The sequence below is a fragment of the Lytechinus variegatus genome, chromosome 6 (assembly GCF_018143015.1).
Source record: "Lytechinus variegatus isolate NC3 chromosome 6, Lvar_3.0, whole genome shotgun sequence".
Taxonomy (NCBI): Eukaryota; Metazoa; Echinodermata; class Echinoidea; order Temnopleuroida; family Toxopneustidae; genus Lytechinus; species Lytechinus variegatus.
In genome coordinates, this window is record NC_054745.1 from 19666589 (window position 1) to 19683203 (window position 16615).

The following is a 16615-nucleotide window of genomic DNA, read 5'->3' on the forward strand; positions in this document are numbered from 1 at the left end:
CTGCAAAGACTTGTACACAGTAGTGGCTTGGAAGGAGACCAAATATAGAATGAACGATAGTATAAAAAATAGTATTAAGTCTATCACAAAACTAACAGAATAGATGCTATTATCAACTATTATTTCTTATGAATGCTGTCTATTCTTGGTCTCCTTCGAGGCCACTATTGTGAATAAATCTATGAAGTATTTCCTATAGACTTTTACACAATAGTGGCCTGGAAGGAGACCAAGTATAGAGAGCTCATGTTTCCAAAATGTTATTGTTCAAGCTATACTTGGTCTCCTTCGAGGCCACTACTGTGAATAAATCTACGGTGTATTTTCCATAAACTTGTACATAATAGTGGCCTGGAAGGAGACCAAGTAAAGACAGATTTGTGTTCATCAAATATTTTGATATTAAAGCATTCTTTTAAAAAGATTAATTTGTTTTATTGTGTTTTATGTTGATTGTTCAAGAAATGTATTAACTGTCTGAAAGTGGCAGAGTGGTCTTGAAGAGGAGGGAAATGAGGGGTAGATGGAATATACAGGTTAATTACCCTAATTTCCAATTTTCTCCGTATTAACAGTGGACAGTTCGAGCTGTCCACAATAGTAATCAAAATAATGAAAATTAATGAAACATGGGTACTCGACATTTCAAACAGTCATTTTGCCCAAATTGAAAGCTTTGATAGTTGCCGCAAGGGGGAGTTATCAAAGTATTTGATTCCACAACGTTGAAAGTATATAACATGTAACTTCAATTCTATTTTTAACATACTTAATGTACTTAATAAAGCAAAACATAATAGATCTAACGTTATCGTCCTCATTTGGTTTATAGATCTATGGAAGTTCACCATGTTCACTATTATAATTAGGCCGCTATTTTTAATTGCTTTGTCACAGCAAGCTCGCAAATTTATTTGCATTGGTTTTCCCTGATATATGAACATTATTATTCTGACTAAATAAACTCAAGGATTTTGATTTAAGGCCGGCCTCGAATTAGGCCCAATATACGAAATACGCAAATGACGACTGGGTTGCTTTGTTATTGTAATTGTACGGACGTACGAAATAAAGCCTCGATCATAGTGGCGCTGGCCCATGCAGCTCAACAACCAGTCTTCTCAAATTGATAAAAGCTTGCCGTTTACTGCAAGCATGCGTGCAGTCCAATTGGCAGAATCTGTAGCTATAGGGCGTGCGCTAACTTTTCGCCAATCATGATCGAGTACCGTCGAGTGGCGCCTCCCATGTAGTGACCTATTTGTAATGTCATTGGCCGAAAGAAGGCATGCGCAAGATATTGGTACATGGCGTAAGTACTCAAGAATTTATAGTCCAGTCAACCAAACATGTATATTTCAATTCTCTGCGCACGTCGCCGTGGATGTATGTACTTTTGGCCAATGAGATTGCAGATATCACTACATGGGAGGCGCCACACTCGGCAGTGCAACGTGCATGTATACGTGCATATTGGCGAAAAGTTTTGCTCATGCCCGAGTCTCCGCCTTCAGTTTTTATTACATTGTCCGTGACTTTGCAGCACATCGCTCGCGAGCGTTAAGCATTTTATTTTTCTCGATCGAGACGGGCTGCAGCTGGTGAGGTGCATGGGCCATGTAGGCTTTATTTAGTCCGCAGTTTTGAAGTGCAATCCTCTAGCACTGCATGATCTTTGGAAAATAAAATTAAGTTATAAAAAGTAATCAAATCAACCAAGTTGTCACCTGCGTATTTCGACAGATTGGGCCTACTCATTACACTTGAGTTTATTGGCCTACTCATTATACCCTTGAGTTTATTTAGTTAAAATAATTATTAAAGAAAAAAGGTAAAACAATGAAGTAGATCTGACGATAACCTAAATCTATCAAATGAGGAAGGTCCACTTTAGTCCTCTTCAATTAAGACCACTCTGCCACTTTCAGACGGTTATTCCTGCATCCTTAAAAATATTCAGATGATTGTCTGTTCGAACCAAAAGTCTAAGAAAAATACGTCAAGAGTTTAATATGGCTTCGAATGAGACTATTTTTAAAGCTGATTCACTTTTAAAAGTACATTACATCAAAGCCACATGTGTTGCTTAGTAACGAAATAAACCACAGAATTTGACATAGATGCGCTAATTTCATCACGGCACGGATTTTTAGACTCCGCCTCCGCGGCCCATTCTTCCAATCGATAAGCTTATGATCACCAATGCGCAGGCACGGATTTCCAGACTCCGCCTCCCATGCAGGGTAAATTAGCTGCGAGATGACACCGAGTACCGTGTGCACTCACGATCACGTTTACAGCAAAAATTGTGAGCGTGTGCACACAAAATAATGCAGATCCCCTGTATTAGCAGTGGATAGTGCGAACAGTCCACATAAATGTGGACTGTTCGCACTGTCCACTGCTAATACAGGGGAATTAAGGTAATTAACCTGTATATTCCATCTACCCCTCATTTCCCTCCTCTTCAAGACCACTCTGCCACTTTCAGACAGTTACCTATTCCTGAAAATAGAAATAAACACAATTATACAACTTATCTTTTTTTAAAAGAACGCTTTAATATAAAAAATATTTGATGAAATACAATATAAATCTGTCTTTATTTGGTCTCCTTCGAGGCCACTATCGTGTACAAGTCTATGGAAGATACACCGTTAAACTATACACAGTAGTGGCCTCGAAGGAGACCAAGAATAGCTTGAATAATAAGATTTTAGAAATATCGGCTCACTATACTTGGTCTCCTTCCAGGCCACTATTGTGTAGAAGTCTATGGAAAATACACCATAGGTTTATACACAGTAGTGGCCTCGAAGGAGACCAAGTATAGCTTGAACAATAATTTTTTAAAGAAATTTCAGCTCACTATACTTGGTCTCCTTCCAGGCCACTATTGTGTACAAGTCTATGGAAAATATACCATAGGTTTATACATAGTAGTGGCCTCGAAGGATACCAAGTATAGCTTGAACAATAACTTTTTGGAAATATCGGCTCACTATACTTGGTCTCCTTCCAGGCCACTATTGTGTAGAAGTCTATGGAAAATACACCATAGGTTTATACACAGTAGTGGCCTCGAAGGAGACCAAATAGATTGAGCCCATAGTAGATTACATCCAAGCCACCTGTTGGAAAACGAAATAAACCACAGAATTTGAAAGAAATTGATGCGCGTGGTATATTTCACCCCCCAAAGTCACAGATTTCCAAACTCCGCCTCCGGCTCCGCCTCCCAATCGTCATCAAATGCATCGGGTGATCACTAGTAGTGTGTACCGTATTGTGTACGACTTGTGTCTGCGCATGACAGTTGCACACGAATTGGGCAGAGCTAGCTCGAGCGCAGATGCGACGCGACGACGTACAATGTAAGCGCACGATATCTCTGGATGGACGGCTATAGTTTGCTGAAAAAAAGACTTTCAATTTCGAAAGGTAGGACATGATTTGAATACCAAAAGTGTCCGGGGAAAGAGTCCACTAGTGGCTTCGATCACGAGAATGCCCACATGTATTGTACCAGGAAGAAGCCAGCTCATTTATTTTACCAAGGAGCTGTGTTGGAAGCTCCTTGATTGTACCATGGAGCTATTGTACACACCCTTATTTACTGAACGTGGAGTTCTGCAGTAACCAATCAATATAATGAGAACTCAGTTTCCCCATCTGCGGTTATAGTCTAGTACTCTAGACTCTTTTTTTTTTTAATTCGCTATTGCAAGCGCCAAGCCATTACTAATTTGCGACTACCAAACTCTGGTCTCTCCATTGTCTTTTCAGTGGTCAGAGCAAGGTGCTGATAACTCCTTGGTCAGAGTGGCTTCTCAGTGTGAACACTCTGCTTTGGCGTTTGGTCTGTAAATAACAAATTATAGTGTCTATAGAAGTAGACTAGTGCCGCTAAGAAGAATAACGCGCAAAATCACTTTCGCTCTCAATGCCTGGATCGTACCATGAATTTGGAAACTTCGTCATGACATGCACAAAAGGAACGTACTTCCATGGAGCTAATTAATAGCTCTATGGTACTTCCTTTAGAATTATGTTCAATACGTACTTTTCCACCTGCCTATCAACGCTGGAAAAAAATAGTATCCGTGCCGTAGCAGTAACGAATGAGGGTGGTATATAATGCATTTACCTCACTATCTTTTTGAATAAGAAGTGTAAAGAATGACAGGCATATCGAAATGTGGTCTAGCAAATCGTGTCTATCTATTGAATGATCGAATGAACTGATTTATCGTTTGCAAAATAGCAAAAAGCTTTATAGACGAATTTGCCAGAATTGGAATAATGTATTGATATTTAAATATTGGTTGTTCACGAAACACGAGTCTCGTCTGATTTCGCCATGAATAAAACATGAAACAGTATGTTTTACATTTATATATATATATATATATATATATATATATATATATATATATATATATATATATATATATATATGTATATATATATGACGTTCAAGTCATCAAAACACATGCGGTAAACCAATGATATATATATATTTTTTTACGAAGTATGGACATAATTGATTCAGAAATAAAGAGGCGAGAGCAAGCCGCAAAAAGCTTCAACATTATTTTAACCAGAAAATAATATGCACGTGGCCTCCCATTTTTTAACCTTTGATCTCTAGATGACTATTTTTTTATCTTTGCAGTTTTTATTAGTCACAAAAACAATCAAAGTATACAAAACATATCGTTACACTTCAATCAAACAGAACATTGATACAAACTGTGGAAGTACATAAAATGAATTGTGTACTCATAAAAATTTACAAGCAACTCGAACCCTAGTTCTACCGACAGGACGATCCATGACTCGAAAAGAAAAGGGGTACGATAATACCCGTCGGTCCGCGGTCGTCCTGACGGCATTGCCGGGGTATAGCGCAATCCCCCAAAATATATGACACTTCATGTATTAACATGACCAAACATATGACATGAAAAAAAAAACACTACTACAACATGAACAGAAGATAAAACAAACTCACAAAAAGACGATTAACACAAAATACTACAGTGGTTACAATTAATGCAATGGAAAAATACTCATGTTTTGCCATTTTAAATTGTATTGAGTTTGCTTTTCTTTTTTTGCAATAATTTCCTCAGTAATTAATTTATTCATTTATTTATTTCGTTTTATTTATACAGGGTAGCCCCATCAGTAGTCATGTACTTTTTCCAGGGGGCCCTGTAAACAAATGTTTACAATATATCAAACAAGCAAATAGGGAAAAACAAACATAACATGCAAAATATTCAGAAGTGAATACATGGGGAAAAAACTTTATAAGATAAAAGATAATAATTTAATTGTTTCAAACTAGGGAGAGTCTCTTGGTATTTACATCGCAAAATGAATTGTTTATCAAGAAAGATTAGACAATCAAATGCTAAGGTGGATTGGCTTAATGCCTCTAGTAATCCAAATAAAATAGTTTCACATGAAAGCAGGAAATAATTAGGATTAAAATCAGTCACACTCATACGCAACGCATTCCAAAAGGATGCTATTTAAATTTAGGGCATGCAAAAAAAACAAATGATCCGATATCTCGGGTGTCGCATTGCAAAAATAGCATAATGCTTTGGTATGCTTTCCTATTTGTGTGAGCCATTCATTTATAGGTATTAAGTTATTTAAAATTTCATAGGGTGTGATTCGAAGTCTGGTGTCAATAGTGATTCGTAAGGGAAGAGTGAACAATTTGGAAGCATGTTGCCTGTCGATGTTGCAAAGTTGATTAAAACGAGTACTAGATGGCACTTTACCTCGCCATTTTCTTCGGCAAATATTTGTTCGTCACTCCTGGTGCTCGCATTGTCTGTTTATTGAGATAGATCATCCTGTTTAAAGGCCATGGGCTTAGGGTAATTGGCGCGGCGCTGCTTGATATGGCACGTGAAGACTGAAGAAATGAAAAGGATAAAATAAAGCTTGTTCAGCTTGTTGTAGTTTGTTTATCTTTATTAATATCAATACATAGCAACTTTGAATTTTAATGATTATTATATTTTTGTGTGTAAAATTTACATGTGCCAAGTTCATTCTTGTCTAATGTTTCCAATGTTTGTTTATTGTAATCATATTTTCAATCTTTGTATATTATGTATATTTTTATTGACACATGTACGATTTCTGCTCTTGTTTATTTTCACAGCCACTCTGTAAAACAGCCTTGTACATGTAGCTGAATAGGACTCCATGTTATCTTTCTTGTTTCCTTGAGCACACCAAGAATGTTGATTTGGCGCTATTACAAATACTCTATATTCCGTATCAGAAGTCTGAGCAGGGCACCTGAGTTAAATTAATTGCCTGCTTATGACTGTGATCAAATGGTGGGTCAATAAGTTTCCATTTTTTTATCCACGGACCCAAATTATCGCCTGCTCAAGAAACCTAATGATAAAATGCGTGGATATGTCACGCCGGGCAATAAGGTAGAGCTAAAAGTAAAAACTGAGTCAGTGAGATTAATATTGTAGATATTTAATATGATTTCTCACTCTCGTGCACTCGTCATCTAATTTCTCACTATCACAACCCTCCCTCTTCTTTGTCGTTCCTAGTATCTCGTTTGTTTTCCCCAGTGATATTTTAATTTTGATTGAAGTATTTAAGAATGTATTGTCTTTTCTGTATATGCATATGATATGATTTTGTAGGTCATATCTTGATGCTATGGTAATGAAATAAGATGGTGCTTATCATTTAGCAACAGGTAAATATATATATGTTCAGCCACCTAAAATTAGGGAAAAGGAAATAAAATAAACATGTTTTGTGTTAAAATAAATATATGTGCTTTTCTGTGGCCATTTGCAACATTGCTATTTATCATTTAGTTCAAGCATTACCAAAACTAGCAATTTTTATCATCGTAATGAAATCATTCAGAACACTTTAATACTGCAGCTTTTGTTCAAATTTAAAAGAGTAGGTCAACCTTACGCATATTGAGTTAATTTGATTGTTTTCAAACTGTTCATTCTCTTGTCAGCCATGTTATATTTTTTTAATTCAGTTTAACTGGACCATACAGTTGTGTGTAATATTCAAATTTGAAATGTAATATCAGACTTATAATTTGAAAATCCAAATCAAAAGTTTTGCATATCAAGGTAATCAAAATGTGAACTTATTCCGTCAAATTATCAAAATGCCTGATTTTTTTTATATACTTTCACATTTTACGCAAAAATGACACTTTCGCGCAAAAGTGCGCTTGGCACCCGGCCATACGCTATTCCCGGGTATTTTAGAAGACTTTTAGCTGGAATGCTAATCATAGAACAATAAAACACAAAATAAATACTGAGTGAGTGACGACGTCGGTCCACTTATTTACAAAGCAGGATGTGTGTACAGTTCGTCCCACTAAAAACGAAACCGAGATTTATCGATGATTTATCATAACTTAATCACAAACACAATAGACAATTGACCTACCACTGTAAAGCTCAGAATCTCCTCTTTCATCTGGTACTACTTAGATTGTTTCTCATTCACGTATGAGTGAGAACAAAAAAAATGAAGAGGGGATATCAAAAGTTCATTTGGCAGGCTTTATCTGGGTTTCAAAACCCACATTTTCAAAAGGTTCAATATCTGTTCTTAATTTGATACCTCAATTACAGAAAATGGTCAAGAAAAAACAAAGTTCTACTTCTTGACCATTTTTTTGTGATTAAGGTATCAAATAAAAGAGCAGATATAGAACTTTTAGGCATGTAATTTTCTTTCTGAAATTCAGATACCCCCGCCAAATGAATTTTTGGTATCCTTTCTTCAAATTGTTTTTGCTCACTCATGCATGAATAAGGAATGATCTAAGTAATATCAGATGAAAGAGGAGATACTAAGCTTTACATTGGTAGGTTATTTGTCTATTGTATTTGTGATTTAGTTATGATAAATCATCGCTTAATCTCGGGTTCGTTTTTTTCTGGGACGCACTGTATAACTGCTTTGTGAAATCCTGGACGTGGGAGGGAAACGGCCCTGGTGAAATGAAGCAACATAAACTTAAAGTGTCATAACTTTCGTATTTTGCATCCCATGTTGATGATTTTTTTTTTCTTTCTATTCAAATCAACGTTTTTGGTGGATAGGACTTGTCATTTAATAATGAAGCTATATGAGAGAAGTATACGAGGGAATGAAGATGATGGTGGAGATGATGATTATGGTGATGATGATGATGATCAGGGGCAGCGGAACCGGGGGGCAGCAAATGCAAAATTATCCTTTCTAAAATGAAATGTGCCCTTTTTCAAAATAGAATACTCTTTCTTTTTTTTTTACTTTAAACAATATATTTCAGGTTAGAAATTCACTCGGTTTGGCGCGGGGGGGGGAGGGTCGCACTTCGCGCTCGCGTCAATTGTTGTTTAGTTAGGTACACATCCTATTCAAGGTTACAAAATGCTGAGAATGTCCAGTGTTCAGGTTGGAATATCAAAAGTCTTCAGCTCTCGTTTCACGCTAGCATTATTTGATTGGTGAGCTTTGTATCCCATTCATGAGTCACTAATTGCAAACCTGTTCCTTTTCTGGTAAGTATATAAGAAAATTCGTCTCGCGTTTCGCGCTCGCATTAATTATTTAGTTAGATATACATCTTTTTCATGATTTAAAAAAAAGCTCGGAATATCTCATGTTATGTCCTATTATATTGAATGTTAAAATAATTTGAGCTTGCGATTCATGCTCGCAACATCTCGCAAAAATGCCTTTTTAAGAGTAATTAGTGCCAAAGGCGAGTTTTACAATTACAGATTTGATTTTCTTCTCGAACCTCTCTCTTTCTCTCTCTCTTGGTAATTGTTCTTGGTCATGTTGGTAGTGGCCTTTTGAAAAGTTATCTTTAAAATACAGTAATGGAACAATCTTTTAATTTACAGAGCAATATGACTTAGAAGTTTGACATCAAACAGACAAGTATACTTTACGAATTGATTTTATTTCGTTAGGATGCCAGGTCTAATTATATATTGACGCACAATTTATTCAAACATATCATGAATGGAATTTTGATTATATACTTACTGGCCTTTTATTAATGTATTAATTAAAAACAAATTATAATGCATGTAAAAACAATCAACATAATATTATACGAAGTGGGGGAGTCACTAAAAGCTAAACTTCTCGTCAAGAGAGACTCATGTTAAAAGAAAAGAAAAACAATGGTCCTTTTGATATAAATGGAACACATCAAAATCGCACAAAAATTTAAATAAAGATTTACTTATATCTGCTCAACAAAATTTTCAAAATATAATCAAAGTAACAATACATATTCAAAATATTACAGACAGATCTATATTTCATAAAAATTCTGAAGATAAATCAAACAAAACTAAAGTGACTTGCAATTATATTATCCACGAAAAGAATGTAAATTTAGAAACGAGCGGAGGGACTTGCCAAGAAAAGAAAGCGTGTATATATATTCACGCAATGTTAGCCTCATACCCAAACTTAGTTTCCTATAATTATAACAAAAACAAAGAAGAAGACAATGAGGTTTTAAATGAGGGTTAGTACAATTAAACATGTTAAATAAGTGACCTCATTTCTATGCACTCTAAAAACATTGAGTAAAATTTGATATGCAACAAAATATAACAGTCTAATTACCGTTCTTTCGACTTTCGCTCCGATCAAAATTCCCTGATTGTCTCCTCATTTGAGGCATTTTCTCTGAGGTATTTTATCGAATTCCCTGATTTTTCCCTTTGACTGAAAAAAGTTTAATATTTTTTTTCTGATTTCCCTGATGGGCTTGGAACCCTGTCATTTCTCAACTAGATAACACATGCACATATAATGATATTATACAATGTAAGTATGAAATAATAATAATTGCTGATGTGGTTTACGGTACACCATGTGGAGTGTTATACAGTGCGTATCAAAAAAAAATTTACACGTTGAAAAAGTCATGGGAATTAAAAAATATACAACATGTGGGTAATTTTTTCACATACAATCTTGGGTTTGGGTCTCATCTATCAAATGAAAGTAAAAGTTTTGTCAGAATGTTACACTTGAGTGAGCACTGTCCATCTGTTTGCGCAGAAATGCTTCTTTTCATGCTGTGTCAAGGGGAAAGGGCGAAATCAAACTTACCCTGCGAAACATTTCTCATACATTTCACTTGCACTTTTAGCCAATTGAAATAAAACGGATACACTAAAGCATTTCGTGACATTTTTGCCACCCAAATTTGAAATTTCAACACTTAGTAAGTACAACCTTTACCCTTTTTGTGTCAGGTGGATCTGAGGACATTACATTACTGAATCTGAACAAAAGTTTATATCAGACATCTCCATCATTTTTTCACTACGTTTTTATCATTGAAAGTGGGTTTACATTTCATTTTTCATTTAATACTTGTTTCTCCACACTTTCCCTAGCTTGGCGATGATTAACAAAATGAAAATCCATTCCATGTAAATGACAGCTCAGTGTAAAGCAAATATCGTCACGATGGCCTCGGTGTGTGGGGAAGTGGGGTGGGGCAAAATGCACTCTTCGAAGTGTTTTTGGCAAGGAAACACGTAAAAAGGTGGAAGATATCTTCAAATCAATTTTAATAACTCAATCCCACGTATTCTTCTTGATTAAGGTTTACTTATATTCGCATAAATATTTCCAAGTTCTGCGCAAATCATTTTTCACTAACTTTTCAAAAGTAAGTGGTGCTCACTCAAGCGGAAATATTTTTCGGCAGTTATATCGTCATTTGCTTAAATGGATCTGTATCAATGTTAAAATGTGGAAAAATCTTCAGGATATTACAAATGTATAATTTTACAGGATTTTTTCAAAGTGTAAGCTTTTTTTTATACCCACTGTAGAAACAGTGGATAGAAAAAGAGAAGGAGATAGGCGAGAAAGCCTATCCACTTCTTCTCTTCTTCTATCCACTGTTTCTATAATACTCCACATGGTGTACCGTAAACCACATCAGCAATTTTACATGCCCCCATGCAAACCTTCAAACAACATCTGAAATAATAAAAATAATAATGAAACGTTTTTGCATAGCGCAAAATACTTAAGGAAAGTTGCATGCCTCTAAGCGCTTTTTACAAAAGGAGTGGATATGGAAAGGAGAGCACTGGGTTCTTACATTAATTGTTCAGTTACAAAATGGTGAATGTGTTTTCAAGCTATTTCTAAAATGTTCGTATGGTTACATATTTCTAAGATATTCTGGCAGATCATTCCATAAAATACATGTAGCAGCTGCATGTGAAAATGATCTTTCCCCGTATGACTTTGTCACAGTATGTGGGACCTGTACTAATGACTTTTTACTTGAACGTAGCATTCTGTCAGGTTTATATGGTGTTAACAATTCAATGAGATACAATGGACCAAACTGATGGAAACATTGGTAGGCGAATAGAAGTACTTTGTAGTGTATGCGGGGTTGGATAGGTAGCAAATGTAAGTTTTTTTTAATATACATGTCATTCATCACCTGCTCAAGAAATTCGTTTCTTCACTTGTTCATAATACAACGATCTGTTGGATTATCGTTACTGTTAACTGTTGATGAATATCTAATCGGTATGCTATCGTACATCTATACCTATCATCAAAATATTCTTGTTTAGAGATAAAAAGGAAAGCTTTGCCATGGAAGTATTTTTGTGAAGCGTTGGATTTCACCCTCAATGAGACGAGAGCATTTTTTCCCTCAATATTTGTTTTCCTGCTTACATGAGAAAAAATAGATTATTGAAATACAATAAGATATAATTTATGTAAAACGATCATTAATTGACCCTTCCCAGAGTGGATTACCCCCTATCGCCCCCTCCCCCTAAGCTCCGTTTAAGATCATGAGTTTGTTGACAAACAATATAAACCATGGAAATCGCTGAAAACTTTGTACAAACATCTTATCAAGCATTAATTAATTTCATAACATGTAGATCCTGGCCAATGCATGTTTAAATTATGTTAAAAACAGAAATAACAATGTATGTCTAGATGGTTAGGAACACAAATCAGAAAAAAAAATAAACTGAAAATAAATTTATGGTGCTCTCCCGATGATTGTTTGTTTGCATTTTTGTTTGTTTGCATTTATTTCTGCGTTCAAAAACACAATACAAAATTATTTATAATTACAAAATACAAAATAATTCACAATATAAACAATGTGGTCATATTACATAATAAATATAAATAGGGATGTGAGTATAAATTAGTCTTTTATAGATGTAAAAATATATATATAATGTAATAACTGAAAGCAGGAGACCGCCATCGTGAGCGGTTAGGCTTGAATTGATGGCGGCCTCATAAAAGATTCGTGACTAAGATTGATATTTACTGACCAAGTGGGTGTATTGCAAGTGCAGGTGCTGGTGTTGTGTATAGCAGTTGAGTAAAATCAGAATATTAAATAGCGAATGTGAATATTTGAGTGAATGTTTTAATTTGGAGGGTGGTGTTGATAAGATTGAATTTATTTATTTATTTATTTATTTATAAGTCTTTTTTTAGTAGGGTAGCTCCATCAGTAATTGATATACTGTTGTCCTTGGAGGCCCTACAACAAAAATACAAACATATAACAAACATGAGTATAAACAGTGTACAATGTAAGTTGAAACAAACAAACTGTAAAGAAAAGAACAACTCAAGGGGCCAGTTTATAAATTAAGACTGTTATAACGCCAAAATAGAAGACTAAATGAGGATTCGGATTGAGCATTTCTTAAAAAAATAGGTAAATTGTTCCAAATGAATGCACCAGCAAAAGAAAAACTTTGTTTGCCCATTTCTGTTCGAATGATAGTTTTCTTTAGAGTGGCTTTTTATGAGTATATGGTTGAACACGTTTTAATATTGTTTGGAAGACCATTCCAAATGTCAGGACCATGGTGTCGAATTGATTTAGAGGCAATTAAATGTAAATGAACCTTTCTATTCACCCAAAAAGGTTACAACTGTAATGTTGCATATTTTCATTAAAAACAATCTTTATTACTCCGTTATTTTATTATTTTATTCATTATTTATTTTTAGCATGACCGAGTAAAAGACCGTGCCAATTAGGATCTAAATCATATCCCTTTGTAAATGACGTGCTGGAAGTAAGCTGTATTTTCTGTATCAGTCACGTCCTGACGTACAAGATCGCCGTAGATGGCGTACTTGCGACTTGTTCCAAACACTTCCTTCAGCAGTGTACTAAAATCGTGAAGATAGACAGGTGCTAACTGCAATGTTTTCCTGTAAAGACGATAATGAAAGGGTTAATAGATAACACAGAAAACTCTAAACAATCACTGGCGGCACTGGCACCAATGGGGGGGGCATTTTACGCATTTAACATTGCTACCCCCTCCCCCCATTCCCCCCATGCATTTGATAAACTGGACAACAACAAAAATCTGCCATTTACATACAGAGAGATGTTGATTATTCAGCGTCAGGGTGCAAGGTTTGTCCTTCGTGACTATAGCAGAGAGTCCAGTGTAACATTTATGTTGTCAACTCCTCACTGGGATACTCTTCAACGCAAACGCCTTCTTTACCATGTTTACCAATGTGAAATGTTCTACAAAATTCATCACAAATTTGTTAACATCAGCATGCTATATCAGGTAAGGCCAAGCAGTAACGCCCGTCCACAACGTTCACATTGGACATCAGCTTAAGTACACCCAACCCTTTTGTTGAGTGAATTGCTACATATACAGTATGTTTCGAAGAGCCATCCGTAGTTGGAATACTCTCCCAAACGCTGTTGTAACTTCAACCTCTGTAGCTGGCCTCCGAGGAGCAACATTGCCTGTCGTTCAGCAAATGTCGCCCCCCTCCCCCTTTTACGATGCTGTAAGAGGGCCACACACGCATCATCCGCACACTGTATAGTGCACAAAAATTACCACACTTATAGGACGCGAAATTATTATTTTTTACATCCTGATCCCAAGTCTGTATAAAAATTCATGACTTGATCTTGGGGTACAAAATTGTGGCCGTTCACGTTGCCACGAACGAATCAACACCCTCAAATTACCGGTAATGGAAGATTTAGAAAGTGTATTTTTTTTCCTTGAAATATTTAATATGACGTCGGGGACGTTACTTGAGATTTAGCATTATTTATCTGGATCGATAGAGGGCGTTGGAAATTTGCCTTGCCAAGATCGACAAAGATTTAAATTTCAGCACGAAGTGACTTTACAGTAGAATTCAAGATAATCGGTACAAGTCCAATGTTGTAAGTAAAAAGACCTTGATATTTCCTTAATGTAACTGAATATATGAGACCAAAATTAACTCTAGACGATAATTAATTTGTTGTTAATTTACCTCATAACTTTGGTGAAAGTGTTTTGAGCTTACGTATAGATACACGTGTGATAAACGTATGTTGACATTGTACATTGATAGGTACTTGGACATGTACATGAAGAGTGTTGCGTAATAGCATACCGGTACGGTACTGTGTGGTAATCTCGCACACGGTGCATATAGGTTTTGCATGTTCCGAGTTGTAAACGAAATGGAATGTCGAATAAACAAATGTTGTTCTTTGTTAGCTGCATTTGGTTCTAAGTTGTTGAAATAGATACAGTATATGTATGAGTTTGGAAATAAGGCATTTAAGCCAGTTTTGGGGGGTGCATTTTAAAGCCCTGATAATTACAAATAACACATAGGTGAAATAAAAGCGTGGTTATTGGTGTGAGTAAAGTTTTTGCTAGTCATTAATGCCTCAGAGTATGAAAATGGTTTGAAGGCAAGGTTATATTGATTTAAGTGTCGTAGTTGGTATAAGGAACAAATGAGACAAAGTTAAGGTTTTGTTTAACCACATATATAGCAAAGTTAATTCAAGGTTCTTTGAACAAATTGACAAAACATAAAAGGTAAATTTGTTACAGAAAACCAGAATATTTATTTATGCAAGATTCAAACGTCACAATTAATTTGTGCAAACTTATACTATTTATTTATCTCATGCAAGTACATAATTGTAAAATGTAATTGCACATATACAGATGTTATTATTGTTTGTTTATATTTTTACGCCATAGATTGAACATGACCGATGGTATGCTCGATGGTATGCTTGACGGTATACTTGATGCATCTTATGGTAACTGGAAATTCTGCGTCACCAAGTCTTTTGTTTGAGTATTGTCAACTGTCTACTCACTCGTAGTTATACGTCACATAAAGTTCAATAACAATCGTCACCGTAAGAACAGTCGACACCGTCAAGAAGGTACAGGTACCCTTAAATAAGCCTTAGGCTTAAATCTTTATTTAGGTCCAATTATTGCACACTTATCAAATGCCATTATTGTCAAGACACTAGGGCTAGCTAGTGTCCTGGTTAACTTATAATTAAAAATGTTACGTTTACTTACGTTTATAGACTAATGAGCCTTCTAGCCTTGGTTTAATAGGTCTAGTTCGTATTAAGAACTAGTCCTAGATCTAAATAAAATTAGTTTTAATTAGATAAAGTCTTGTGTCTAGATCTTGATAGACTATGACCTACACTGCATCAGCATGGAACGAATCAACATCAGGCACAAAGTAATGCTAGTGTACAGAAGATGCACGTATAAAAGTTTATATGTAAAGGCGCGGCTCTGCATACTCCGGGGGGGGGGGGGGGTACTCGACCAAAAAAGTGGTAGGTGTGTGCCGCGGGCGAGACCCAAAAAAAAGGCGCTTTGGAGCAGGCTTATTCTAAAAAGGAGGGTCCTGGAACCTGGATTCGGAACTACACATGTTTGTGCAAACGGGGGTGTTTGGAACGGGTCGCCTGTGTGTGCATACCGCTGGAACGGGCATCATATTGTATCTCATTCCAGAAATTACTCAGAACGTTCATTTTTGGTCTTAGTACATCAAATCTCCAAATGTTTGAGCTCGTGCTTCACGCCCGATTTTATGAAAATGTCCCGCCTCTGTCAGCCTGTCAAACTTCTTTGACCCCTCCACTTTTCCCCGAGTTTATAAAACCTATTGCCACCAATAGTGAAAATAACGGCAACCGAAGGTCGGTCCTTAAAAGGTCATGTTTAATTTGTTCTCGCAATATAAAATGAAATTTTGTCTGAATCTAGAGCTGCCACATTGGGTCAATATCTGTAGTTTGGAGAATGTTCCGATTCACTGACTACCACACGTGTGCTGTTCACGATTACTTTTTGTCGTGCACCTGTACATAATTTATTATTCATCATTATACCAGACAAACGCAAGAACAATTAGCGTTAAAATGGGATTTGTTAATCATTGGCATCCCCTGATCTTAATTAGGTTATATTTCTGTTTATATACAGATCACCTCTGATCTTCGTGTGAAATTTCTTGTTTATTTGTCATTTATTTTATTCATCAATTTATTAATCTAATTATTTATTCAATCATGCATCTGTTTTCATTTCCCCTGGTTTCTTGTAACCACGAAATCTAAAGTCATTCACTCAATTGGGGCATGTGAGGTGATATGGACAAAACAAGTTCAAGGTCAAAAGTTCATTGTGACATCATCTAGGCATCATTTTATACCATTACATTTTCA

General features: G+C 35.8%; 1 protein-coding gene across 2 annotated transcripts in view; it reads right to left on the bottom strand.

Moving 5' to 3' along the window:
• Positions 1-12853: 12853 nt before the first annotated feature.
• The window catches only part of LOC121417155 (glycine N-methyltransferase-like), a 32161-nt gene continuing 28399 nt past the window's right edge, over positions 12854-16615 (bottom strand). For both annotated transcript variants that reach the window (XM_041610745.1, XM_041610746.1), the window contains one exon: positions 12854-13293. In XM_041610745.1, the coding sequence (XP_041466679.1) occupies positions 13125-13293 (169 nt within the window). In that variant the 3' untranslated portion in view covers positions 12854-13124. The remainder of the gene's footprint in view (positions 13294-16615) is intronic.